The following is a 26,320-nucleotide window of genomic DNA, read 5'->3' as shown; positions in this document are numbered from 1 at the left end:
TAGGAGACTTATTGTCAGCATTTGCTCGACGAAATTCATGAGGCAGGGAACGGCAGCGTTTACGCATATAGATGCTGTCAATAACGATGACCATGATGAATGTTCAGTTAAAGACGAGTCGAGGGAGAGCACTGGAAATGTGTGTCCACAGAATTTCGCAAATAACGTAGGCGATATATAAAATTTCATCTACAACCATCATAGCGACCATGGAAAGGTTCCCCCAGTCTCCGTCTGCGTAGGTCTTAAGAGAGAAAGGAAGCAACAGCAGCGACCATCCAACGCCAAGCAGTATCAATCCAAAGGCATCAAGCTCTTCCAAGTTGTGCTATATGTTACGGGCCGTTCGAAAGAAACAGATTCATTCGGTGCCTACAGGATGAGGATCTCGAAGATGAAGAAGGAAGGAGAAAGAAAGAAAGTCCGCCAGAAAAAGAGGGGTTAAGTCCCCAGCAAACGCGTTGTGCAAACGACCCAATATTATGCCTCAGGCATCCTTCTACGAGACGAGGCTATTCCCAGGTTCATCCGTCACACTATAGAGACTCTGTCCAGGTACGAGAAGGCTCGGCAGCAGGGGCTATGACTCCTCCATGGAGTGCATTGTAGCCTTACTTTCGCGCAGGCTTTCTTTCATCACGGTGGACCGCGTTCGAAGAAGCGATGTTTACCGTTCCACTCTTTCTGGCTTTGCGATCGAGTCAGATCAGGGTTGCGACTGCCGGTCCTAGCGCAGCGGGCATGATAATTGCAAACATAGCATAGCCCCAGTGCCACTGGTCACGGCTGTAGATAGCCTCCACGACCTTCCTGGCGAACTAAGTGTTGATGATGACCCGGGTAGACAACGTAGAACCGGCGAATCCACGCCACTCCAAAGGCGTTAGGTCGGCGACAATAATGTCGTACGTCAGGTTGGGGCCAGAACTTCCGATAGCAACAAATATCTCACCCACAATATAAGTGGAGATGGTCTTGGAGGACGCAGCGATCACGTAGCCGATCACGTAGAACCAAAAGGTCAAGATGTAGGTGTATGGACGGGAGGCAATATTGGGGATTGTGGCGATGAAAGGCTTGCTGACGGCGCTGATGATGCTCGTGGCGATAGATAGGGTCGATAGGATGGAGCTGTGTTGCTTGAAATAGGACACGAGGCGTCCACTGAGTAGTAGTATGTCCTTCAAGACTCGATCGAGTATGCCGTGCGCAAACCAGCACAGAGATCGCGACGAGCCAGAGCAACTTGCGGTTCTTCTTGGCCTCGCGGTGCACAGCTTCCATGCGAGAAACGCCCTGTGACAGGTGAGCATCGCCGACTTTGAATTTAGTGAGGTTCATTTCGTCGCTCGTTGTGGGAGTGATCTTGTCCTTGGGAGACATACTGACGATCACGCAGAGCAGGCGACTGCGGATGAGAGGCCAACGACAAAGGATTGACAGATTCAACGAAGACAGTATCAACCCCCAGATGTGTCCCTTTCTTATAGGAGATTTTCTGCGCCATGGTGGCTAACCCAAGTCAGCCCGTATTGATTGGATGGATGGGACGGTGTCAGACGAGAAAGGCCACAGCGACCATCTAATCTGAATCAGATGGAGGACTTCACCGCCAATGATCGAGCCTTCCAATTCGCCATGACGGGAATGTTCCGGTGTCGCTCGCACAGAGTTGCCGACTCTGAATTAGCGCGGGCCGAGACGACTGGGAGAGATTGGAAGGCGATCCAACCGGCCAGCATAAGACTTCCTTGGCATCTTGAAGCTCTGCCAAAAGCTCCCGGCGGAGGCTTGGCGAGATGGCGCTGCAAGACAAGGCAGTCAGTATCATTTTTCGAGCAATTGAGCATAGCAAGGCGGTTCGAGCAGATGTTGGTAAATTAACGAAGGAGAGATGAGGTAGTAAGTACCTTTGCTCTCGTACAAATCGGGTGTCGGTGGTTCCAAGCGGTTCAAATGCAGTGTGCCTTCCATTTCGGGTGGTGCTGCCGCTTGCAACAGCAGTTTCTCTCCAAATTCGCTTGAATTTCATTCAGACCTGCAAAATCCTGCGCTGTTGTGGGGCGGCTCTAGCCGTACGTCTCGTGAGGTGAAACCTATTGTAAATGCTGTGAGCTGTGTGCCTACAGAAGCAACGATAATGCTAGCTCGCAGGAACTAGAGTAAAGATTACCCTGAGGTGATGTAAAAAATAAAACTTAATGAGCAAATAAGTTTCTTCTTAATTGATTATAATCTTCGTGCTGCTAGTGTAAAATCAAAGGTGTTTGTGTTTTAATGTTGCAATGTCTGATGTATAAATATAGTACTGTTGTCAGAGTGAACAAGGCATGGAATGATCACCACGCATATTGGCGACGACTATTCTACCGATTCCCTTGTGAACGACGTTCAAACCAATCTCTGCTAACCCATCGCCTTGTTTCTATTTCTTGGAGATTATCCGAGGAGAGAAAAGAGAGAAAGATAGGGAAAATAAAGTGGTTAGCCCGGGGCGCCAAGCCTGAAAAGTCACGACCCCATATTCCCAATTGGGCAGCCGTTGTCCGACGCGAGAGGGCTCTCCTCCGGCAACGATCTATATCATCTCTAGAAACACACTGAATTGCTTCAATTGTCCTCCTGGCGGTTTCCACGAACCATGACGCACTCCCGTCGTTGCCTTCCTAAACGCGCAAATCCCGGATCTCGCAAGGGGCGGCGCTCGCGGCCCGTCGTGCGCCGAACACCCGCATTCCAACCAACTTGCCGAGCCCAAAACATTGGCTCCCAGGTATCTTGACGGCGCCATGCCAACCGCCCAAGGGACCGGCGTGCGTGTTGCATGCCGGACGGAATCGAGCCGGCACCCTTTTCCCATCCTGCAAGACCTCCATGTTTATCTTCTTCTCTTCCTCTCCACCTGCTGAATAGCCCATAATCTGAGCTCGAGGTCGTGAATTGAGGATCGCGGTTTAAGGATGCGGGGAACAATGTCTGCTGCTGCTTTGGCAGCTGTTGTCTCTACAGTGTCAGGGTCTGTCCGGCCTCTTCGTGAGAGCGACATTGAGCACGTTCATGAAGTCAATAAGGGGCCCTCCGAGTCGGCGTTTTTCCCTGGACTGTTTCCGACACTACTGTCCGAGGTTGGAGATGCTCCGAATCTCCTAGATACACTGCTTGGAGCAGCGAAGCCAACCGACCCGCCGACTCCTGCTCCTATACCTGAGGATACGGCCACTCCGGAGCCATTGAGTTCCTCAGACACTCCGAGTACAACGGAACCACCAGTTACGCCAGAAACAACGAGCTCTGAGGTGACGCCCAGTTCATCGGAAACATCTGCATCATCTTCAACCCCAGTGTCGACGTCCAGCACTCTAGCGGCTCCCAGCTCGCCGACAATCCCCGACTGGGTTGCTCAGCTCGGTTCTTCACAGACACTGTCTCCTTCTCTCTCTCCTTCTCCTTCGCCTTCGCAGACACACAGCTCGTCTGCATCACCGGCCCCACAGACACAGAGCTCTTCTCAGACATCCAGCTCTTCGCAGGCGTCGAGTTTGTCTCAAAAGCCCTCTCAGAAGCCCACTTCTTCTCATACATCCGGCTCCTCTCAGGCTACCTCGCAGAGCAGCTCCGAGTCGTCGTCGAAGCAAACTCCAACGAAGACTCCGACTTCGACGGTGACTCCGAGCACAACTGTGACGTACAGTCTGATTCCCGCCGCGACCACGAATTCCGGCCACCATTCATCGGTTACTCGTATTCCAACCTTGACGCCTCGTCCCAAGCCTTCGTACGTACCCGACATGTCGAATATACTGACAACGATGAACGCTAACTTCTCTCCAGGTCTGCTAGCACGACTTTTGCTCCTGCATCAAAGACATGTGCTCCCAAGGGCTCAGCGACACGCCAAGTATTCTGGATGGATGAACAAGACCACAAAGGACAAGGAGCGGGGCTGGCTCCGTACGTCTCTGATCCTAGCAAGTATCCCGTTTATCGCAACGTGATGGACTACGGTGTTGCCAACGATGGAACTGGTGACCAGACCGCGAACATCCAGAAGGCCATTGACGACATGGGCAGCGGTGGCTCCCGTAAGGGTAATGGAGTAACTCGTTATCCCGCGCAGGTCTATCTCCCCAGCGGAGTTTACCAACTAGAAAGCACGCTCAAGTTGACAGTCGGGACTATTATCGTTGGTAACCCGAATAACCCACCTGTTATCAAGGCTTCGCCCAAGTTCCGTGGCCAATTCCTGGTGTTCGGCTTTGATGCGCATAACGGTCAGCCCGAGACTACCTTTATGATGTTGATGAAGAATGTCATTCTGGATACCACTGCTGTCGACGCCGGTGTCCCCATCACTGCTCTCCAATGGGGAGTAGCTCAGGGATCTGGATTGAACAATATCAAAGTTCGCATGCCCACCGGTCCTGGTACACACACTGGTATCGATCTCAATGCTGGATCGACTATTGCCGTCACAGACGTCGTACGTTTCTCCCTGCCATACTATTTTCCCATAGTACAAAATCCTAACATCAACAGCACATCATCGGTGGTGCCACTGGTATCAAGAACTCCAACCAGCAAGTCAACTTCAAGAACATTCGCTTCTCCTATGTTGGAACTGCGTTCGCCGCTACCGGTGGATGGTCGGTGCTGCTCCAAGGAGCCACTTTTGAGTCTTGTGGAACAGGCGTGAACATGACTGGAAACGGTCTGGGCAGTCTTGTCTTGCTGGACTCCACATCCACAAACAGTGGACCCGTCATTCTGTTCCATGAGTCGTCGCATGATGATGGAAACCAGAACAGCCAGTTCATTATCCAGAACTTGTCGCATGATTCCCAGAGGCCAATTGCCATCGATAGTAAAGGAGAGACTCGTCTGCCGCCCGCCTCCCATGTCGACTCGTTTATCTGGGGAACACGAGTGCCCGGTGGTTATGAGGCTGGAAAGACGTGGGTTACTCCTGAATCGGAGAGCCTTTTGGTTGGTGGAAAGTACTTTACTAAGAGCCAGCCTACCTATGCTGAATATGGTGGCGATGATATCGTCAATGTGAAGACCGTCTCCGGGCATGAAGTCAAGGGTGATGGTCGTACTGATGATACCAAGGCCTTGAATGCAATCTTGGCCAAGAATGCAGAGGAGTGCAAGATCACTTACTTTCCCTTTGGTGTCTACCGAGTGTCTGATACTCTCCATGTCCCTGTCGGAACCCGGATTGTCGGCGAGGTTTGGTCTGTTATCTCTGGATATGGCAGTGCTTTCAAGAACCCTAGCTCGCCTCGCGCAGTGGTCCGACTTGGCTACCCTGGTGATGTCGGTGTCATCGAGATTCAGGACATGCGGTTTGCCGTGGGTGAAATCCTCCCTGGTGCGAAGATCCTCGAGGTCAACGCTGCTGGAGCCCAGCCTGGAGATGTCGGTCTCTGGAACACCATAATCACTGTAGGCGGCACTGCCGAAACCACCATTTCCAACGTGTGCACCTCGCAAGACCCGAAGGATTGCATGGCTGCCTTCATGGTGATGCACCTTACCAAATCTTCGTCTGCGTATATGGAAAACTTCTGGGGCTGGACCGCCGACCACAATATCGATAGCAAGTCTATTCTGACCATCATCTCTACCGGTCGTGGCGTCCTGGTTGAGGCGACCAAGGGAACGTGGTTGACCGGAACTGGCTCTGAACACCATTGGCTCTACAACTACAACTTCCACCAGGCATCCAACGTGTATGCAGGCCTTCTCCAAAGTGAGACGCCTTACATGCAAGGTACTGGCGAATACGAGATGGCGCCAGCACCATGGACCGCTTCCTCTGAGTTCGGCGATCCCGACTTCTCATGGTGCTCGACTGACGATGCAAAATGTCGTACATCTCTGGCGACTAACGTCGACGGGGGATCGGACATTGCCCTGTACAACTCCGCCGCCTGGGCCTTCTTCGACGGATCCTGGAACGGTCTGTACAACGAGCCCTGCGAGGGCAAATGCCAGTCGAATATGATGCGGGTCGTGGGTGCGCCGAAGAATCTGGTCTGGTACTCGATCAGCACACGGATGACGGATGTGATAGTCTTGGATGGCAAGACCAACCCGACGGAAAACAGTCACCCTGGTGGATGGGAGGGTATCATTCAGGATTATTCTCAGTTTTCGTAATTTGAATGTGCGTGCTGACGGCGTGTGCATAGTTTTAGCATGTTTTTGAACATACATTTTATGCATTAATTAGACGATTTTAGACTAGATAATAGTTAATGACTAGTATGATCTTTATCTCTTGTGCATCGATAGTAGCGGTTTAAAAATGTTCACATTCTTTCGTGGTGTACACTAGTGAACTAACTAGTGGGGACCATCGCGGAGTAGAGATATGCACTTTAGCCGTTGTGACGTGAAACATCAAATTGCGCGACACAGTGTTGCATCAGAATATCAATCATTGTTGCCTAATCAATCATGATGCAGTGTTATATCAAGAATCTCACAATCTTTGTCTTATTATGTGACCTTTCTGATTTCAGTCCGAGTTTATGCTTGCTGCCTCGAAGATTAGCTGTATCGGTGGCTCATGTGGCTATGCCTCCGGCCATGATCGTTCCAGCTGTATACTTTTGACAGGCCATATATTCAATAATATCCTTCCGGTAAGGTGGACTCGACCGTACCGCGCTTTAGACCTACACGCACGTACTATTAGGCCCCCAACGACTGCGCCTACCAGATGGAGCATCCTGGCTGAGGGATCAGGTGTCGAGACCTATTTTTGGTTCACACGTGATCAGCTGCCTCAGGCCGCCAAGTGAAATGTTGACTTTGCCATCGGTGGCGACCGGAACATCGACTCCATCCGCTTCAGCGGGCTTCATCCACCTCGAGGACTAACGTCATCACTCTTGGCTCAGCCCGAAGTGGGAAGGCCATTATCAACTTACCACGCAGAATGCTTCAGCCTGCCCCAATGCCGAGAAATTAGCCCACTCGACGGAGCCTCCCTCCTGAAAAGCCCCCTTCTCACACGACTGCCGTGGCTAGTGGAGATCTTCCCCGGCCTCAAGGGGGATGTGGCGGTGGATAGCCCGTGGTTTCTGACGGTTTTGACTTTAAGAGGCAGCAGCATATCGGTTGCTAATCCAGTGCAGGCTGTGTTGTCCCAGACCGAGCACGTATTGGAGCAAAAGAAACAAGCATCACTGGGCTCATGCACGCTGTCATGACTGAGCGGCCGTACCTCGTGCAGTAGGCGCAGCATGCAGCCACATGCGATGCAGCTCCTTGGATCTTGCAATACTCGGCCCGTGGACTCCGGGACGGAAAAGGCTTGAAACAAATCACTGGCCGTATGCTCAGCCCAAGTGGAGCAGTGAAATGACGATTGGCTTTCCAAGATTGCAGGCCCCGTCGCTCTGGCCCGTCGTCTCCCTGTCGCGCAGATCGTAAGCAAAAGGCTCCGTCGTATAGGGGAAACGGCGTCATTGCCACTGCCCCAACTGCGGACCCCTACGCCTTGTGTTTCTATGTTTAACTTTCAGGAGCAAATTTTGGGTTGAATGATCGTCTATAAAGAACCCCTGGGTTTCCCCGGATCGTTGTTGATTATCTTCCACCAAACCATCCAGCAATATATACTAGGTCGACTATCTATCAACTCATCCTCCACTTTTCAACCTCAAATTCTCAACCTCCCACCGCCACCACAATGAAGTTCACTGCCATCACCTCCGCCCTCTTCCTGGCCACCGCCGTCATGGCCACTCCCGACGGCATCGACGTCGACTCCATCGTCTCAGAGGCTGAGGGCATCGCCAGCTCCGCCGAAGCTGGTGGCAAGTCCATTGGCTCTGACGCCGCCGCGGAAGCCACTTCCATTGCCAACGCCGTCCACACTGGCGGTGCGGATGCTCTTTCCACTTTGACCGGCGAGGCCGCTTCCATCGCCACTGCCGTCGAGAGCGGTGCCAGCTCCATCGCGTCGGCTGGCGAGTCCGCCGGCTCTGACGCCGCGAGCAATGCCTCCGCCTTCGTCTCTTCCGTCACTGCTACCAACTCCGAGGGCGAGAAGACCACCGTTGCTTCCACCATCACCTCCCAGGCCTCCAAGAGCTCGGCCACTAGCACCGCTACCCAGACTGGCTCCGACTCCTCCAGCCCTACCACCTCCAACGCTGCTGTCGCTGGTTACAACGTCAACGCCGCTGCTGCCGGTGTTGCTGGTATGCTCGGTGTCATGGCTGCTCTGTAAAGAGCTTCCGGAGATGTATGATGTGACTTGCCTGAATTGGCGGCATCAATAGATATCCCGCTGAGGATTCGATATTCATGACCTTGTTTCTTTACGATTTTCCTTGATTCTTTCACCATCACAAAACTTTGGCTTGCTCGGCTTAGAAGTGGTAATACTGGTGTTTTGAGCTGTATATATCCCTGTCCGTACTACTATTCATGATACTTGAAATCACTGTTGGTTTATTCAGATTGCAAACTCTTTGCCCGCTACGTACAACCCTCAGTATGGTGCTGCTCCACTCCCTTTGCACTCTCCTCGCACTTGCTAGTCCCTCAGGCTTGTCAGCAGATAGCTCACAGCCTGAGGCTGCCCTCGATTCGATTACTCACCTCGGTTTCGCTGCCTACAACTCGATAAGGAAGGTGCGACCACCACCCACCACCTCAATGCATGAAAGGACAATTTTTCCCGCTACAGAACTTCTCTTCTCCTTCTCCACCTTCCCCTCCATCCTAGGATAAGGCTTTCGAGTCGATTTATAGCTACTTTGGTTGACTGCTATCACGAATGGGCCAACCACAGACTGAGCCCTCTTCGCAATTATGTCGTTATGTGGGAAAAAAGTGGCTCCGGTTCTGTTCATACCTCCACCCCAGGGCTGGTTACTGCCAAGAAATTTTGGCTCTCCCTTCGGGGGAACCCTCCTGTGCTTTGCACTCGAGATATTTTGTGTTTCCCGCTCTGTGCAATGCGAGAAACACTATTCCGGCTTATCTGGGCAATCGAATTTTGGTACCTTCCACTCTATGGGTTCTCTTTTTTCATCAATTTTTAAGTCATTGACTTGACCTTTGTGAGGAAACCGTGTAATAAGTTGGCAATCATAATCTTGGAATCGGGTATCATTACGCCTATGTTCTGACGAACTGGCGTCATGAGAGGTCGTTCTCTGCTACTTGTGCCCCTTAAATGTTATGCTGTTGTTTATGATTCCCTACTTGTTATTTCTCTGTTTGCCATGATTCCCACTCACGCCCATATGTACTGCGAATGGTTCCTGCATTAGGTCAAAAGATGAGCTTCCTCATCGCACACCCGTCTTTTTTCATTTCGACAGCGGCTGACTGACTTTTCCAACACCCACTTCGGACTCAACCGTGGGATTCAACACTGCTGACGCTATTGCATTTGTTTACCAGGAGATCTGGTATAGGATCAGACCCCAGTAACACTACCATGGCCGGACCCGTGTCACCTTACCATTTAAAAGCCCATTTCAATAGTTAGTGTTGGGCCTCTCCCACTCGAATCGTGTATCGTTCCTCGACGACAGACCACAACATCAACCAAACTCTTCACACGCGTCTCTTGATCCTGACACGAACGATCCTGACACGAACGATCCTGACACGAACGATCCTGACACGAACGAACCGGTCAAATCCTCCAGATCTCTCGCTGCCTGGCATTCGGCAGCGTTTCTCTGGGAAGCATTTGCGTCAGTCCGCAAAGGAACAAGGGAAAACAGCTGAATTGGACTTGCATTTCAAGGGAATGAGTTTTACAGCAGCGCTTGAAAGAAATACTTGATGTCTTAGGGGGTGTCTATTGAAAGGGGTTGCTGATAGCTTCAAGTGCATTCATCAGTCACATCCACAGAGGCCACTCCATATCTTAAGATCGACATTTATCGACTTTCCCAGAACTGAGCATCAATAGCAACCAGTCGATTAAACAACTGATTCCTTGACCTCATCCCAGTCAAATGGAATGACTGCGCAATCTCATTCCCAACAATGACCAATCCATCAGCCGCTTCTTTACTACCGGCCGTCAACTCAACAATCAGCTTCCCTTTCCACCCTAGACCCTCTGTCTTCTTCAGTTCTTGGATCTCCGTCACAGGGATCTGGAACAGCACAGAACCCTTCTTCCGAGCTTCAATTCGCAGATCCTCCAATCCAGCCGATTGGTAGGTGGTGAAATACAAGATGGGCGGCTCCTTGGTAGAATCAATAACAGCGGCTCCACGCTTCCGCTCGAATTTTGCATCGAATTTCAATGGGCCGTAGGGTGTTCCGGAGAAACGGTGTTTTTGAAGCATGCCGAGAAGGTTCTTGGTGTGCGCTGAGCCTGCGATTGCCATTGCGCGGTCGAAGGCGATGTGGCCCCGGATTGCTGTTGCGATGGTGCGGCGGACGAATTTAAGGATTTTGAAGATGGTTCGTCGTTTGGGTTTTGGCGGTGGGACCGCTGTGCTGGCGGTTGAGAGGTCGGAGGTTGAGTCGTTTGCGCTTGTTGTTGTTAGGTTGCTGGATTGCGGTGCTATGACGGATTTGGATTTGCGTTTGATGGGCCATGCTGGCTCGCTGTCTTCGGACGATGGGGGTGGTGGGAGGGGCGAGGAGTTGATTTCGCCGATTCGGAGGAGGGTGAGGGTTAGTTGGGCGTTTGTTGGAACGCCGTCGAGGAGAGTCCTACGTCTTCATTAGTGGCTGTAGAGGAAATTGTAAGGGGGCCGGATGCGTACATGTTGATGTCCATCTGTTTCTTCCAATCCGGAATCTTTCGGTTCAAGAGGTCGAATGTCCAGGTGAAGATTGGTCCTCCGAAGAAGCTGATGCCGATAGTCAACCCGACAAGCTTGATGATGAGGTAGCTGGGTGTAAATGGCACAGCAACACACACGATACTTAGGATGGCAGTAAGACGGAGTCGTGGTGCGAGAAGATAGAACGGGGGAGTTGGAGAAAAGATACTGCGGCTTGGTTAGCATAAATCCTTACACGACAATGAACGACACTCACTTGGCAAATCTCTCATAGATATCCGTGATGTCACTGACGACTCGCATAGTCTGATCCATCCCTTGAGAGACCTTTTTCTTCATGGGTTTCTTGGACTTTTCATCAACAGCTTCATCTTCAGGCGTTTCGGGCAGAGAACCAGCAGGCTCAGCCAGCTGAACCGCGGTGAAATCATCGGTAGAGTCGGCAGATGGAGTGTAACCGTATTTTCCTGCAGCTCCCTCGACGGCCATCTTTGCAAAGCTGTCAAGTAGCACCTTAGCCTCCTGCTCAGCTGTCTCACCCTTGTGCTGTTCCGGGGCTCCAGTCAAACTATCATGGGACTCAGGCTCGCCAGGAGCTGAATTGTCGGAAGCGGAATCCTTGTCTGAATTGTTGACTGGTAGACAGGGAAATAGGAAGGACCGAATCGGCGGGCACAGTATCAGGGCGATCATGAGACTCAGAACTGTCGGGACCAGGAGATCCACGGCCCAGGATAAGAAGTACACCTTCAAAAGAGTCAGCCTAACAGCACTCCCAATTATAAATCGATTGACATACCCCACAGAACACAGCAGTCCTGACTGGCTCCTTCCACGACCGCAGCCTCCCAACATGTCGGAAGAACTCAATCAACCCAACCACGACAGAAGTATAAAACCGCTCGAGCGTCATGCGCAGCTTCTCGGGAGGATAGACCTCATTTTCGGCACGATTGAGGTCCAGGTCCTGCGTTGCGCTCGGCAGGGCTTTCACATGATAAATTTGCTGGTCGCACATGTTAGCTCAACAGGAACAAAGCTAGTGCAGGATCCAGCCGTACCTTGTTGAATCGCCGAATCAACATCCACAAATCCTCATTGGAGAGGCCCTCTGCCAGTGTCTCCTCCTGCGTCCGCGATGAGGGCTTCCATTGGACGTTTCGGGGGGTTCGGACGCTGGTTGGATCGGTCCGCTTTCCACGGGGCTCGGAGCTTGGGTGATTTCGTAACTGTCGGTGTCTTCTATCTCTCCGGGGATCTCATGTTCCTGACTCATATTCGGATTATTGGGCACAAAGAAGGCTTCGCGTCGTTGGCATGGGTGTTGGACGCGTGAGTCTGGGGTTGAGAGGTTGAGGAGTCGGCTGCAACCCCGTGCCTCGCGGGGATTTGATTGCCCGAAAGTGTGGGGGTAATGTCGTCATTATCGGGCTAATTTTAGCGAAGATCGGCGTAAACAAGAAGGGACCAAGAAGAGTTAGCCTTGGATAGGAGCTTGACTGATGCTTAAATATATATTCCTGAAGGGGTATCTAGAAGAAAATAGAAGAGAAATTTCACAAAACTCGGCCCCTCACTCCTCCTTCGCACCCGATCCTCCCGGCACACCCACCGGATCATAGTTGACATCCCCTGAATCAGTCGAACTCGAATCATCCACCGTCATATGAGGCCCAGTGAACCAGTGTCGGGCAAAAAGGAAGTAGTAAGTCATACACGCGATCCAAACAAAGCCATTTATGACAATCGTATAGTTCATATCGGCCGCTGCAAAGATAATTAGCAATCAATGAGTGCATAGCACCAGGGGAAAGAAATCCTTACGAGCTGGATTCGGACCGGTAGTCGGAAACATCGACAACACAACACCAAACGCCAGATAAACCACTGCGATGAATGCAATCGGTTTGCTGAAGCGGCCGGCGTAGAACTCGCCCGGGTGAAAGCGATCCTGGCCCCAGACCAGCCGGCAAAAGATCGGCATTCCCCACGACAGGTAATTGCTGGCGACGAATAGTGAAAATAAGGCATTCGCAGCGGCATTGTTGATCAGGCATAGTAGGCCTAGGATCAGGCAGGCTATGACTAGTCCACAGATCATGCGTACGGGCTGGTACTGAATACGTTGGCTGACGTGGCGGAAGAATCGAGAGAAAGGGAGAGCACCGTCGCGGGAAAATGCCCATGCTTGACGAGAGGCCGCGACAATCTAGATTGCTAGAGTTAGGACCAAGGGTTCTCTTTCTGGTAAAGTGAGACATACCAGACTGAGGCCGATGAGGAATTGGGTGAAGCAGAGGACGATCATGAATCCCAGGGAGCCATGTCTGCCTAGGGCATCGTAGTAAACCTAGGAAAGATTGTTAGCCGAAGTATCGATACGCACAAGACTATAGCATGGTGCCGAACCTGTGCCATTGGCTGTCCGAACTTTGAGTTGATCGTGTTGTTCACATTGGGATCCATCGTTGCAGCGATGACAGACAGCGTCAGGAACCCCAACACGCAAGCAGAGCCTGCTGACCAGATGATTCCCAATGGAACAGCCTTTGCCGCATGCATAGCTTCCTCGCTCATGTGCACACACGAGTCAAATGATCCGATTGACCAGATTGGTGCAAGCCACGCAAGCATAAACACCCATCCTGTCGGCCACTCTGTCTCATTATCCAGCTCCCGGAAGACGAAGTTCCCCGAATTGAGCGAGCCTCCACGCGTGACTTTTCCAACTGGCAGCGCAATGACGGTGGCAATCACAAGCGAGATGTTGATATAGATGCATGCAGTCTGGATTTTCGGCATGATGCGCCCTGAAAGTGCAGCACAGATCCCATGCAGGAGAATCAGTCCCACATACACGGCATAAATCACACCGCGCGAGGCGGACCACTCGTCGTCGCGGGAGATCGCGACGCACGAGAGAATCATCAGCGCGAGGGTATAGTCGACGGAGCAGATCCCGCCGATCAGACCGAGGGTGTTGCTGTAACCGATCAGGAAACTGAGGGGGTTTTTGTATTTCTCGCCGGCGAAGTAGTGCGTCCACCAGTAAAGACCTCCAGCGGTAGGCATTGCAGAGGCGAGATCGGACTGGATATGTCGTTAGTCCCTGCTAAATCCATGTTGCGTCATAGGAGCCCGGTATAGAAGCTCGTACCATTGCCAATCCAACCATGAGAATGAATATACTTGCAGTAAACCAGCCCCAGACCATCCCAGCAGGCCCCGCAGGTAATGAGAAGGACAGAGTCGACGCAAGCGACGGGACCAGCCCCATGATGCTAAATGCGATCGCAAATACCTGCGTGGTCGAGTACTGCCGCTTCAATTCCTGCTTGTAGCCCATTTTAGCTGCCGGAAATATTAGCCGACGCTTCGTGTCTACCCGCGTTCTTCTCATCTCCTCAACACTCACCCAGCAGCTGCGAATCACCCGGCTCGGCAAGACCAGCTCTATCGGCCACGCGCAAGGCCTCTGGATCGCTTGTCGTACCCCCGTGATGCATTTTTGAGGTGATTCACTCGAGATCGGTGGGAATCCAATCGTGCGGCATGAGGGAGCTCTTAAGGGCTGGAGATGGCGCACGGGTTACACAAGGCTCTTGCCAGGGGGGAGACCAGCACCAATAAAGCACTCCGGTAGATCTGCAATGGCGTCGCAACCCGACTGGCCGTTCCTGCGATGTCGCGAAAAGAGGAAAGTGTACAGTTCGGTTGATGAGCGCGTGGCGGCAAAACGATGGACTTGCCTCGATTGCGCACGCGTGTCTGAGATAAGCTGACCCTGCTGTTGGTGTGGCTGCGCTGCAGAGCAACAGAGCAACCTCGAAAACTCTCATTCTTCACGCCCCTGCGACCCTTGCGTCCCGAAGCGGCGGTGGTTTGGTGGAGGCACGGGTTTCATGCAGGTAAGCAGCCTCCTCCTCCTCCTCCTCCTCCTCCTCCTCCTCCTCTACCTCCTCCAATGCCCTCGCCTGTGCGGGAGACGGATTGCGTAGCGATAGAGATGCGGGGCATTACTTATTCTTGATATTGATGCCGCTGTCTCGAATCAAGTGTTGGTGGTGCGGCATTCCTCTGCTGGAGGGCGCATCGGACTGCGAGTGGCCGGACCTGCAGCTGACTGGGGCGCCAGCGGCTGATCTGCAGCCGAAGAGGATCCATCTAAACGTCAATATTGCAACTATTGGATTCTTCATTGGCAGTTTGCGACTCTAGCGGAATTCTCGTTTCGCTGGAAGGGGGAAAAACTTCGCCTGCTTTGATTGATTGACCTGCTTTCACAAGGCTGTCGGCTTGCGCCTTCCCGTCGGCAAATTTTATCTCGTTAACTGGTTGTGAGACGGTCAGGCTATACGGGCAGTCTCTGGGCCGGAAGGATAATGATCTGAGTGTTTCAGTAATAGTTCCGGGCGCGCAGGACCTCGACTGTTGGTGCTTTTGGTGTTGTAATCTGGACGACGGTTGAGAATCAGTGGTGAGGCTGCAGGGCCACTAGGCCCGCCACTTTTCTTAACGAGTTTGGCGCTCGTATTTTCTGCAGCTACTTAGCATTATTCGACTATGAGTATCAGGTTTTAAATTATAATTAGAAATACACTGATCATAGCAACATGGATTCAGCCGGTTCATGAATATAGCTCAAAACCAGACACCTGTGAGTGCCAAGACAAAAATCGATGGAAGATGCCACTGCTCTCTCGTGCGCACGCAGTTAAACTCATTCTACCAGGCCACATAAACGCAGATTCCAAGTCCGTCAGATTGATTACACCCGCTTCAAACATGATGAGCTCCATGCTGCACACACTATATGTACAGTTTACACCTGCTGCTCAGGAGGAATCTCGCGGCTCGGTTCGGTCTCGGTCTGGGGACCATTGTGCAAGCCATCGGTGACTGTATGCTCAGAGGCAGCAGACGAACCAGACTTGCCTGCCTTGACTTCCCACTCGTTATAATCCTGGCCAGGGTTGATGTTCTCCCAGCGGACATAGCACATCAAGTGGTAGAAGGCAGAGGCAAGTAGGGATCCGAGAAGAGGTCCGACCCAGTAGATCCAGTGGTACCCGGGGAAGCTGCGATTGATAACGTCGGGGCCTAGCGAGCGTGCGGGATTGAGGGAGCCGCCGGTATAGTAGTCACCTGCATGGAAAGCGTGAGTAAGCTTTCTCTGGCGAGTTTGGATAAAGGTATGCTAACCAATAAGTTCGGTGACGAAGAATGTCAGACCAATGCCGACAGGTGCCAGGTAGGTCGACTTGTGCTTGACGACAGCCAGCATGATGATTACGAGAATCAACTGCGCTGTGAGGAACATCTCGATGAACAGTCCTTGCGAGATCGATGCGCCGCCACCGAGTCGGGTGGCACAATTCAAGGGGCCTGGGAAAAGAGCGCTGACCACGCCTGCCGCGGCAATACCACCGACCAGCTGCGCAGGGAACACAAACAGTCCGCGAAGTGGGGGCAACCCTCCGGTAAGGCAAAGCGCCAGAGTCACCTGAAAGTTATCAGCATGGGAACAATTGAGGGTCGATCTGCATTTCATACCGCCGGATTGAACAGACCACCGGTAACACGGAAGAATGCCCAGACATTGACCGTTAACGCAAAGCCAAAAGACAGCGCAGAGTATAGCAGATTGGAAGTATTCGGATAAGATCCAGGCTCGGGCATTGGCGTATTGGACACTTGCGTGCCGGCAAAAGAGAAGAAAAGGAACAAGAATGTGCCCACAAACTCGCCCATCACACACAACAGGTTATACCGCAGCTTGTCGGGCATCTGCAGCATAGGAAGCTGACCACGGCCGCCGGGACCTGGCGGACCAGCAAGAGACGACGCCCCAGAGTGCGTGCGCTTGTGGAAGATCATCCTGGGCATCTAGGATTCAATTGAACAGGGCAATGAAGTCTGGGTGGGCGAATTGACAGAATCAAGCAGCGTTTTTTTGGAAAGATCAATTGAAATCACATTCTCGTTCAAACGATCCGGTGACGAGATACTTATTCAATCCCCCGGGGTCATAGCAGACGTCACTACAGCTCCCTCCACCAAAGTATAGCTAGGTCCTTGTATCATCGACCAAATCTTGGCGCGGCCAGCTAGCTTTTGCTGTATGCTGTGCTGGGTTGACGGGCATTGGATAGCCTTTTTGCGTGGTGCCGTTTACCCCAGTTGGGCCGGGCTGCTCGACGCGATGAGCGTGACAGCGGAAGCCGAGTAGTGATGAGGTCAATAGATTCGGTGTGGAGTCGGAACCCCACTTGGGCCACCAGCCCGTTGCCAAAACGGGAGCATCCGGCCTTTCGCAAACGGATAGCCCGACATTGTCTAGAACACGACTCGAAGCTTTGAATGGGTTTCCACTGTTTGATCGTGTCCATGAGAGTGGAGGCCCATTGTCATTGGACGGTGGATAATTGAACTGCTCCTACCACGCAAGGTTTTTAACGTCGAGGGCTCATTGTCAACAAGTCATTTTCTGAAGGACAGAGGGAGATTTGGACATTGACCGAGTCGCTGAGACAGGGGCGATCAAATGACTGAGGTGTGCAAGTCCTGTAGACTTTACAATTGTACAATTTCTGTCGTGCATGAGTATTTGTCGGTGGCGGTGGGAGAGGAATGCCGCGGCTATCCGGGTAAGGAATTTTGGCTTGGAATCAGTTGAATTCGAAATGTCGCGCATTGCGACTGTAGGTTTACGTTTCATCACATTTATGTATGAATAAGTTTTATTCTAGCGATTCACACTTTCCGGAGTCTTCCCTGGGCTTGTATCGGAAGATCTCTTGCTTGTACAATTTCCCTTCGGCGCCTTCCAGCTCAGGGCTCACGCGTGGCTGTCTAAATCACGTGGATTGAGAGTGTCGAGATTGACTTCGAATTCCGATGAACCATTCCAGGAGCTAAGTGAGATTAGCTGAGAATGCATGAATCATCATCCCCATGAACCTCGGCAAACTTGAAACCACTGAAGCGAGGAGGCTGTACCGAGTAAACCTGGTAAGTTCGTGAACATTCCGCCTCATTCTTGATTGGGACAGAGTGTCTCCTATCTCGTTTTGGATCTGACTATGCCCAAAAGGGATGTGTGATGTGTTAAGCGCGGGAGTGGTGAACTGTCGTAGGCTGTCTACGGAAGAGTATAGCGGCCAAAGCTCACTTTCCTTTTTTTAACCGCCCGCGTTTTTGCCCTGGTTGAGATTGATGCTGGAAAAGTGACTGTTGAGATGACTGTTCAGCTGCTGATCATTCAAAAGACTGCTCGGATGACTGCTTCGATGACTGTTATGTAGCGATGTCAGATTGAGGTGTAGATCTCTACATAAAACCCAGGCATCAAGCCCGACTGAAATTGGAAAGTGAGCCCTGGCCGCTACACACTTCCGTACTGTCTTTCCATTTTTTTTCCCCAGGAATGAGTAAGATTTGGGAAAGTGATCTACGCATGCAGATAAAGAGACCTCTGGACATGCCACCCTTCGTTACGAGCAAGATTTCATGTCTTCTGGTGCCTTTTCCTTTCCTTTCTTTTTTTACTCCTGCGAGAGCAATCAAGGCCCATCCAATTAAGTTTCTGCTCAACCCAACCTTATCTACCCCGCAAACACGTTCGAACCCCAGCAACAAAACCAGCGATAACCACTTTTCCCGTAGTCGATGCGAACGCAGCTCCTCGTTGACCCTGTCGACCTACTGCAAACTAATCGAAACTGCGTGATTGGAGGCGGCTCTTCTCGCAGCACCGGGCAGTTCGGCATCGGTGGGGCTTCCTAAAGATTTTCGTGTGGGCTGACTCTGTCGGCATTGCCGAAAATGCGCGGCTTCGACGTCGGCAGGCTACCGACTCGCCAAGAGTCACTCAATCTGCAGAGCAAACTGTCTCAATTTTGAGACTCGATAACTGTCGCTGCCTCTATTTGTTGATGCATAAGGATCGTTCTCATTGGTGTGATGGATCTTCCCGCGATCGGCGCTTTGACGGCAACCAACAAACTGATCGCAGCCATGTGCTTGGTTAGAACTCAGTGTTGATTAAGGTGTTGCGCGCTTTTTCACACTGAGGAATTCCTCTCTCGTGAGACTGAGGCTATTTCGAACAGAAATATCTACAGTCCACGTGTTTGCGGCCCGTCGCGGCATGAACCTGGCACCATCGCCGAGAAAAGTCCATCGCCATCAACCCATCCGGACCCAGCGCGGTGGCTGGCTGGCCACTCACATCGCGATGTTTGGTCACCTCCGCGGAGATGCGGGACAATCCGTGAACCAGCCCGTCACGGCCGCAAATTCCGCCAGGCACATTGCGATAGATTTCTAGACGATCCATCTTCACCGGGACTCGGCGTCTGCTGGCTCGCTTGCGGGACCTGGGGGATGGATAGTATAAAATGAAGACTCGGCCGCGACCGCCTCCACTGTTTTCCTGTGCAACATCCGAGTGATACACAACACAAAACAACTTTTTCGATCGACGAACTCCTTCAAATATTTGCATTGCAGACTTCAAGATGGGTTCCATCTCGGGATTGTCGCCAAACCAACTGCAGCTCATCAAGGCCACCGTGCCGGTGTTGGTCGACCATGGCAAGTCCATCACCACGGTCTTCTACAAGAACATGCTGGCCGCGCATCCAGAGTTGAACAATGTCTTCAACATGCCCAACCAGGTCAACGGCCACCAGCCGCGTGCGCTGGCCGGTGCCTTGTTCGCGTACGCGTCCAACATCGACAACCTGGGCGCATTGGGCCCTGCCATTGAGCTGATCTGCAACAAGCACGCCTCGCTCTACATCAAGCCCGACGACTACAAGATCGTCGGCAAATACCTTCTCGAAGCCATGGGCGAAGTCCTCGGTGAGGCCCTCACGCCGGAGATCAAGGATGCCTGGGCTGCCGCCTATTGGCAATTGGCCGATATCATGATCGGACGCGAACAGCAGATCTACCAGCAGAGCGAAGGCTGGACCGATTGGCGGGACTTTAAGATCATCGACAAGGTCCCCGAGTCGGACGAGATCACTTCTTTCTATCTTGCTCCTGTCGATGGCAAGCCGCTGCCTGCTTTCCAACCGGGCCAGTATATCTCTGTGCAGGTCTATGTTGATGAGCTGAAGTGTGACCAGCCTCGTCAATACTCGCTCAGTGATAAGCCGTCGCCGGATTACTACCGCATCAGTGTGAAAAAGGAGAAGGGTCTTGACGCTACAGAGTCGACTGCTGCTGCTCACCCCGGCTACGTCTCCAACCTCCTGCACAACACCAAGAACAAGGGCGATATCGTCAAAGTCTCCCACCCGGCCGGCGACTTCTTCTACACCCCGACCGAGGAGAATCACCCTGTTGTACTTATTTCCGCCGGTGTGGGTCTCACTCCCCTGACCTCGATCCTCAACACATTGACGACCAAGTCGCCTGCCGAGCGCAAACTTCATTTCATCCACGGCGCCCGCACATCCAAGGCGCGCGCTTTCCAGGGCCACGTCGCCGGCCTCGCGAAGGAGTACCCGAATCTACGGGCGACTTTCTTCACGAGCCAGCCTTCTGGCGAGGACAAGCAGGGCGTGGATTACGACCACGTCGGACGCGTGGACCTCAGCAAGCTTGATTCGACCAACGATCTGTTTTTGGACGATTTCCAGACTGAATACTATATTTGCGGTCCTGACAAGTTCATGACTGACACCAAGTCAAGCCTCGAGGGCCTTGGCGTGAAGGCCGATCGCATCAAGATGGAGCTGTTCGGAACTGGCGGAGTCTAAACGGGCATTCTCATATTTGACTGTTCTGGGCACGGCGTCTGCATTGGATATACCATCTCTTCTCTATAAATTCATGAACTAATGAGCCTTCATTATAACGACCCGTGAACTCGTAAGGGGTGGTCATTTCGGCCACTGCGCAATCAATTTCCGACTCCACTTTTGCAATTCTTGAATTAAAGGGGAATAGAACGTTAATAATCTCGCAAACTCTCGAATTGTTGATGATAGAGCGAGTGCACCAAGCATCGCGCTGTGGTGGAATTCCGACGATGGCCCTCGGACGCTTGGTAGCCGAGCCATTTATAAGCAGCTCGGCGTGGACAACACCGCGAAGCGCTGACAACCTTGGCCAACCTTGGCAGACTGTACTTAAAAATCCCGACTCAATCGCAGCGACAACCTACACTTACAGATTCTCCAATTCTGAACTCCACCCAACTCGTACAGCAACAACCGCGTCCCCACAATGAGTGCAAAAATCGGCGTCTTCCCCGCCTCCGGCGGCCTGGGCTCGAGTATCGTCAACCACCTCAAGACCCTCGTCCCAGCCTCACAACTCATTCTCATCGCGCGTCATCCCGAGAAACTGACCGAGCTGGAACATGCTGGTTCGACTGTTCGCCAGGCCGATTATGATACCCCCTCCACACTGACGAATGCATTCGTGGGCGTCGATGTTTTGATGTTGATTTCTTATGCTTCGTTTGAGATTCAGCATCGGGCTGATGTAAGTACCCCAGGGTATTAAGAAGTTACTGGGAATAGGGATTGTGCTGACTGAGGTACAGGCGCATAAACTGGCCATTGATGCCGCAATCAAAAGCGGCGTCAAGTATATTTTCTACTCCTCGCTCGGCTTTGGGGGTGACCTTGCAGATTCAAGTGTGGCGCATGTTATGGGTGCGCATCTTGTTACGGAGAAATACCTCGCCGAGCAATGCTCGGCGGATAAAGTCTCCTACACTTCCGTCCGCGAAGGTCTCTACTCGGAATCGTTCCCTATCTACACTGCCTGGTTCGACCCCGCCAATCCAGTCGACGAGATCGCCATTCCGCACTCCGGCACAGGACCGGGCGTTTCGTGGGTGAAACGCGATGAACTGGGTGAGGCGACTGCCAAGCTAATTCTGTCTTACACGAAGAGCCCCATGGCCTTTGAGTATCTTAATAAGAAGGTTCTGCTTTCGGGGCAGAGAGAGATTTCTCTCAAGGAGACAGTTGATATTCTGGGTCGGGCTGTTGGAAGGCCGTTGCGTATTAAGGAGATTTCTGTCGATGAGTACGTCAAGCTCCCCCAGATCGGGGATAAGCATACGTATCACGGGGTGGATCTTTCCCGGGAGTGGGCGACTGCTTGGGAGGCTATTATGAATGGGGAGACGGCTACTGTGTCGCCGGCTATTAAGGGAATTTTGGGGAGGGAGCCGGAGGATTATGAGACGACTATTCAGGCGTTGATTGGAAAGAACTAACAATGGGTGAATTATACAAACTTGGTCTGCACATACTAGGGATATTGAGGATGGCATCTTGAGGTATTTTCATCTGTTGGTATGCAGCCTCTACGTCCCCTAACGCCCAATGGAGTGCTCACTACCAGCCATCACATGTCGATCACAAATTCTCGAAATAAAATCTTTGGGAATTTATATACCAACACGCTAGCAATATGTAAATTGATGATTAAATACAGGAGACAGAACATATACAAAGCCTCGCTAGGTTATCTTCGCACTTCCAAAGAGGGACAAGTCAAATGCTTCTGGAAAGCATTTAGCAGCCCTTGCACTCCTTAACCCAGAGGTTGACAGAAGCATACTCGGCATTGTGAGCACCGTACCAGAAGATCTCCTTCTCCTTGGCCTCGCCGTAGCCATCAATGGAGAACCAGGTCTTGCCCTCCCAGGAGAAGTAGCCCTTGGGAGTCTGGCCAAATCCGGTGGTGCTGGCGCCCTTGGGGGTCGCACCGGAGTGGGGGATGGTCAGGCCGACGGGGGAGACCTCCTTGTCGATGACGTACAGGCTCTGGAAGGCAGTCGGCACGCCGTTCTTGGAGGTGAAGGAGACGGCGCCGTTCTCGCCGCTGCGGACTGTTTTTGTTGTTAGGCTTTGCACCGGGTATGTGTTGGGATCGGGGGACTTACGGATGGCGATCTCGTGGGTAGTGCTGTTGGCGCCGATCCAGAGGTTATCTGTTGACAATTTTGTGAGCATTCTCTTGGGCATGAGTGGATGGTTCACGTACTGCCGTCGGTCAGGACGGTCTTGCCACCGTCAGCGACGAGGGTGAAGGCAGACGGGAGGCCGACACCAGCGACGGCGCTGGCGAAACCAGCAATGGCAGCGAGTGAGAACTTCATTGTGATGGTTGAGTGTAGTTTGGTTGATGTGATCTGGAGGTCATTCCCGTTTGGAACTGCTGGCTTTTATAGGGGATATCCCAGATCGATGGAAATAATGCCGCGGTTGGAACTAAGACATGCTTAACTCGAGTAGATGTCATAAAACTGGGGCAAGCCCCCTTTCCGACCGGGGTGCTTGCTCCGTCAGAATGGATACTGAATATTGGGTCGTGAAGGAATTGAAACATGTCTTGCAACCCCTCAGAACCAAGTATATTTACCCGCATACTGTCTTTTGCGCCATTGTTAATCACAATTATATTATCAGTTGGCTCTGTGTAGATTTAGAATTGTTTCCAGCATGGTTGGAAGACTTCCGACTTGTTATTCTTCTCTTACATCCCACGAAACTCGCGCGACTCTGAAGACCCTGAATCGCGGCTAACGACAGAAACGCTTTTATCCGATGTGGGGAAGCAGCCACTGCCGATCTGCAGGCAATTGTCGGAGTTGCTTCGGGAGATTTCCCCTTTCTGTCGCCTGTGCTATTCTTAGGGCCAGCAAACCATTTAGCAATTCAGGGGCTTGTGCTTTCTTGGCTTGCAATTAGTTGATTTTGGTTCTTGCGATCAGTCTGCAACGCCTGGTTGGCTCCGCGGATCTCCTTAGGGCTTCGGGCTGATCGGATGGCGCTGTTAGCTTCGGATACCCGTGCCGATTTTGCAGAGAACAGAGACTCGACGGATTTTGTCAGGGGCTCATGTGCATCGCATAGGTCGATAGTATGGCATTGTGAGCGTGTATTTCATTTTGGTGCGCAGGATGCTTTGGAATTTCCATTCGAAGAGTTCGATTCGATACTCTTCAGCACCGGTTGGTGGCAAACATAGTCAGGACTCTTGCGCTGATATTTGGAAGTTAGCTGTGTTTCGCCATGAAAACTGTTGGAATGTAAACTGCAGTGCCTAATTGTAGAAAAGTGGAGTGATTGTTGGCTTCCGACCCCTCCATCTCCAGGGCCATTGACGTACTTTCCCGAGGTTGCAATACGAATCCGAGTCCTTGAGTAAGCTGGATGAGATCGCGGCACCGAGCTTCACAACAGCTCAACACTAGGCTTCTCAATGCAAACGCCTTGTCGATTGATATATCAGCTGGTTTATTGCGTCTGATTGTTCACAGGTGGTCCGGTTTGATAAGCATGGTTGGAAGAACATCGAGAGTAGATCGATCTTATTTGGAGGTCGCCGGAATATATATCCATCGGGGGGACGAAGTTAAATGTAAACTCATCACTCTTCATCACAATTGGACATTGCACACCTATCAAGTACAAATCCATGACACGAAAAACGACGCCCGAGAACAACCCTATTGACAACTGTAGTGTACAGCCTTATTTATGCAAATAAAAGAAAAAAGTCCCGTCAGCCTTCTTCGCATCCATCGCGCCCAAAAGCAAGTCATCCCGCACATATCGGAAGTAATCAATGATGGGCTGGTCATCGTAAATCATTGCAGTGGTAACAACACCCCGGTACTCCATCGGACGCAACTAAAAGGAGATTGTCAGTATTTGCACAGCCTGAGTGAGAAGGTTGGAATACTCACGCGAGCATGACCCCAGTCCGCGTTCCAGACTCGAGATCCGTCGTCCTTGTATACCACTATGGGGTCCACGTCCTCTGTCGACCGGAAGTCCTTACCGGCCCAGTTCATCGAGGTCATTTTCTCTACGACTGGGTGGTTGGTGCGCACACTGCCGCCTTTCCAGGCGCCGATGAACTGCTCCGCTTTGACGGGTTTGAGTTGGTCGAAGAGAGCGAAGACCTCGTCGTCCGAGACATTTTGGCGTTGGACGAGCTCTTCGACTTGTTGTTCGGGTGCGCTGGGCTATGATTTAGCAGGTTATCTCGATTAGTGGATTGGGATGCCTTACAGAGACATGTTTGTTGGTTTCTGTGATTACAGATTTTGGGGATAATTGTGCGGCTTCAGGGGCTTTTACGTCTTCAGCTCGACGGCACACTGTACGCGCATTGTACGTCATGAGGGTCCGGGCTGGTACATGATTCGTCTCAGTAGGCAATATTGATCGGCCCCTCCATTTCGCATCGATCGCTCCATTCGTCTGGCGAGAACTGTGGGGGCATCCGTGTGGATTAAGCAATCCTGCTCCTTCAATGGGCAGCCGAGCGGGTGACTAGTTGCCACAATGAGGGACATGCAGTTTCAAAGTTGATGATGCAAGGCAGGAATCTCGAAAACATGGACGGATGTCCCTGCACGACGTAGGCCGAAGGTGATGGAGCTGCGATAAGATCGCGATGACGATGCGAAGCCTGTACATATGCATCTGAGGGGTACACAACAGCCTTGTATCTGAACCAGAGACGACGGGTCCATTAGGGCTGCCCCACATCGTGATCAATCGAGATCATCGCGGACGATCGTGGAAGTAAAATCCGTGGGGCTGGGATCGGCACGAACAAATCTCGGAGAAGACCGAGAAAATCTTGGAATCTGAGAGAAAAGAGCAGCAGCGAAGATCTTATTGCCTTCAGCAACCACCTCTCACAACGAAAATCATGGCTCATCTCTTGGAGATTGTCCCGTCTTGAAATCCAATCACGTCGGTCGCCGCGCGATAAGCCTTGTGACACGTTGCACGGTTGCGTCACTGGCCTTGAAACGAGGACCGGGCTCGGTTGGCTGTCCACCGCTTCTATGGCGAGCTTGAGATATCGTCGCGTGACCACCAGACCGAGTATTGTCTATGGAGTGGAAGGGAGGGTGTCCAGACGGAGCTCCTCGGCTTCGTCATGGAGGACCTTTGCAGCTGAGAAGGATCTGGTCGACCGGAAATCGAGTCTGGGGACTGAGAGTTTAAGGCTGAATGGAGCAGGAGGGGCATGCCAAGATTTCCATTCAATCCATCTCATCGGTACTGTATAATTGATTCGTGTGGGTATTCGTGCAGTAGCCTCGCTTTCCGCAGCATGCCTCTCGTAGAGATTATTTCGCGTGAACGAAGGTCGACCAAGTCAGCATACTTGTATCTTTCGAGGGACAACCTGTTCTAGATTAATGGGCCACGTGAGGTAAACACGATGGAGCTATGCCTAAATAGAGTAAGCACTGCTTTTCATCATTCGGTATATCGACCACGCCATTCACGGTTGGCGGCCAGTTTGCATCTCCATCATCCACCACAGACAGAGACTGGTCATCTCGCTTGTGTCCTGTCTCGCTCGTGCAACAGGAAGTGATCGCCAACAACAGCTGCGTCACAGCTCTCCCTATAGCAAGAGGTAAAAACTTTACCCCCTCCTGTCTCTTCTATCCGGGGCACCCCTCCCGCCGCCACGGCTCGCAACCGACGTCGATCCCGTCGCCGGAACCCGAAATCCGGGGAAGCGGCCGG

General features: G+C 52.0%; 9 protein-coding genes across 9 annotated transcripts; 4 read left to right on the top strand and 5 right to left on the bottom strand.

Annotated features, from left to right (window-relative positions):
* Positions 1-818: 818 nt before the first annotated feature.
* On the bottom strand, positions 819-1,383 carry N7532_000981 (siderophore iron transporter; the record flags this gene model as incomplete). The annotated part of the gene is made up of 2 exons (XM_056613475.1): positions 819-1,139; positions 1,216-1,383. 2 exons carry the CDS (start codon positions 1,381-1,383, stop codon positions 819-821), a joined length of 489 nt encoding a protein of 162 aa, XP_056478516.1.
* Positions 1,384-2,972: 1,589 nt separating this feature from the next.
* On the top strand, positions 2,973-6,162 carry N7532_000980 (glycoside hydrolase family 55 protein; the record flags this gene model as incomplete). Its single annotated transcript, XM_056613474.1, has 3 exons — positions 2,973-3,775; positions 3,832-4,480; positions 4,537-6,162. The coding sequence occupies 3 exons, from the start codon at positions 2,973-2,975 to the stop codon at positions 6,160-6,162; spliced, it is 3,078 nt and encodes a 1,025-aa protein (XP_056478515.1).
* Positions 6,163-7,702: 1,540 nt separating this feature from the next.
* Positions 7,703-8,245, top strand: N7532_000979 (putative GPI anchored protein; the record flags this gene model as incomplete). Its single annotated transcript, XM_056613473.1, has 1 exon — positions 7,703-8,245. The coding sequence occupies one exon, from the start codon at positions 7,703-7,705 to the stop codon at positions 8,243-8,245; it is 543 nt and encodes a 180-aa protein (XP_056478514.1).
* A 1,672-nt stretch (positions 8,246-9,917) lies between these two features.
* On the bottom strand, positions 9,918-14,287 carry N7532_000978 (uncharacterized protein; the record flags this gene model as incomplete). The annotated part of the gene is made up of 11 exons (XM_056613472.1): positions 9,918-10,707; positions 10,761-10,988; positions 11,038-11,528; positions 11,581-11,787; positions 11,843-11,993; positions 12,359-12,548; positions 12,606-12,990; positions 13,045-13,131; positions 13,191-13,871; positions 13,939-14,132; positions 14,197-14,287. The coding sequence occupies 11 exons, from the start codon at positions 14,285-14,287 to the stop codon at positions 9,918-9,920; spliced, it is 3,495 nt and encodes a 1,164-aa protein (XP_056478513.1).
* Positions 14,288-15,603: 1,316 nt separating this feature from the next.
* N7532_000977 (uncharacterized protein) lies at positions 15,604-16,658 on the bottom strand (the record flags this gene model as incomplete). The annotated part of the gene is made up of 3 exons (XM_056613471.1): positions 15,604-15,926; positions 15,984-16,284; positions 16,335-16,658. 3 exons carry the CDS (start codon positions 16,656-16,658, stop codon positions 15,604-15,606), a joined length of 948 nt encoding a protein of 315 aa, XP_056478512.1.
* A 2,642-nt stretch (positions 16,659-19,300) lies between these two features.
* Positions 19,301-20,551, top strand: fhpA (flavohemoprotein; the record flags this gene model as incomplete). Its single annotated transcript, XM_056613470.1, has 1 exon — positions 19,301-20,551. One exon carries the CDS (start codon positions 19,301-19,303, stop codon positions 20,549-20,551), a length of 1,251 nt encoding a protein of 416 aa, XP_056478511.1.
* Positions 20,552-21,020: 469 nt separating this feature from the next.
* Positions 21,021-22,026, top strand: N7532_000975 (uncharacterized protein; the record flags this gene model as incomplete). Its single annotated transcript, XM_056613469.1, has 2 exons — positions 21,021-21,281; positions 21,343-22,026. The coding sequence occupies 2 exons, from the start codon at positions 21,021-21,023 to the stop codon at positions 22,024-22,026; spliced, it is 945 nt and encodes a 314-aa protein (XP_056478510.1).
* Positions 22,027-22,327: 301 nt separating this feature from the next.
* N7532_000974 (uncharacterized protein) lies at positions 22,328-22,914 on the bottom strand (the record flags this gene model as incomplete). Its single annotated transcript, XM_056613468.1, has 3 exons — positions 22,328-22,644; positions 22,699-22,746; positions 22,800-22,914. 3 exons carry the CDS (start codon positions 22,912-22,914, stop codon positions 22,328-22,330), a joined length of 480 nt encoding a protein of 159 aa, XP_056478509.1.
* Positions 22,915-24,292: 1,378 nt separating this feature from the next.
* On the bottom strand, positions 24,293-24,843 carry N7532_000973 (DUF4334 domain-containing protein; the record flags this gene model as incomplete). The annotated part of the gene is made up of 3 exons (XM_056613467.1): positions 24,293-24,451; positions 24,508-24,784; positions 24,836-24,843. 3 exons carry the CDS (start codon positions 24,841-24,843, stop codon positions 24,293-24,295), a joined length of 444 nt encoding a protein of 147 aa, XP_056478508.1.
* Between the last annotated feature and the right edge of the window lie 1,477 nt (positions 24,844-26,320).

The sequence above is a fragment of the Penicillium argentinense genome (assembly GCF_028826775.1).
Source record: "Penicillium argentinense strain IBT 30761 chromosome Unknown utg000002l_segment0_segment0, whole genome shotgun sequence".
Taxonomy (NCBI): Eukaryota; Fungi; Ascomycota; class Eurotiomycetes; order Eurotiales; family Aspergillaceae; genus Penicillium; species Penicillium argentinense.
The sequence above is the reverse complement of the archived record's forward strand: the minus strand, read 5'-3'. Positions and strand labels throughout refer to the sequence as shown.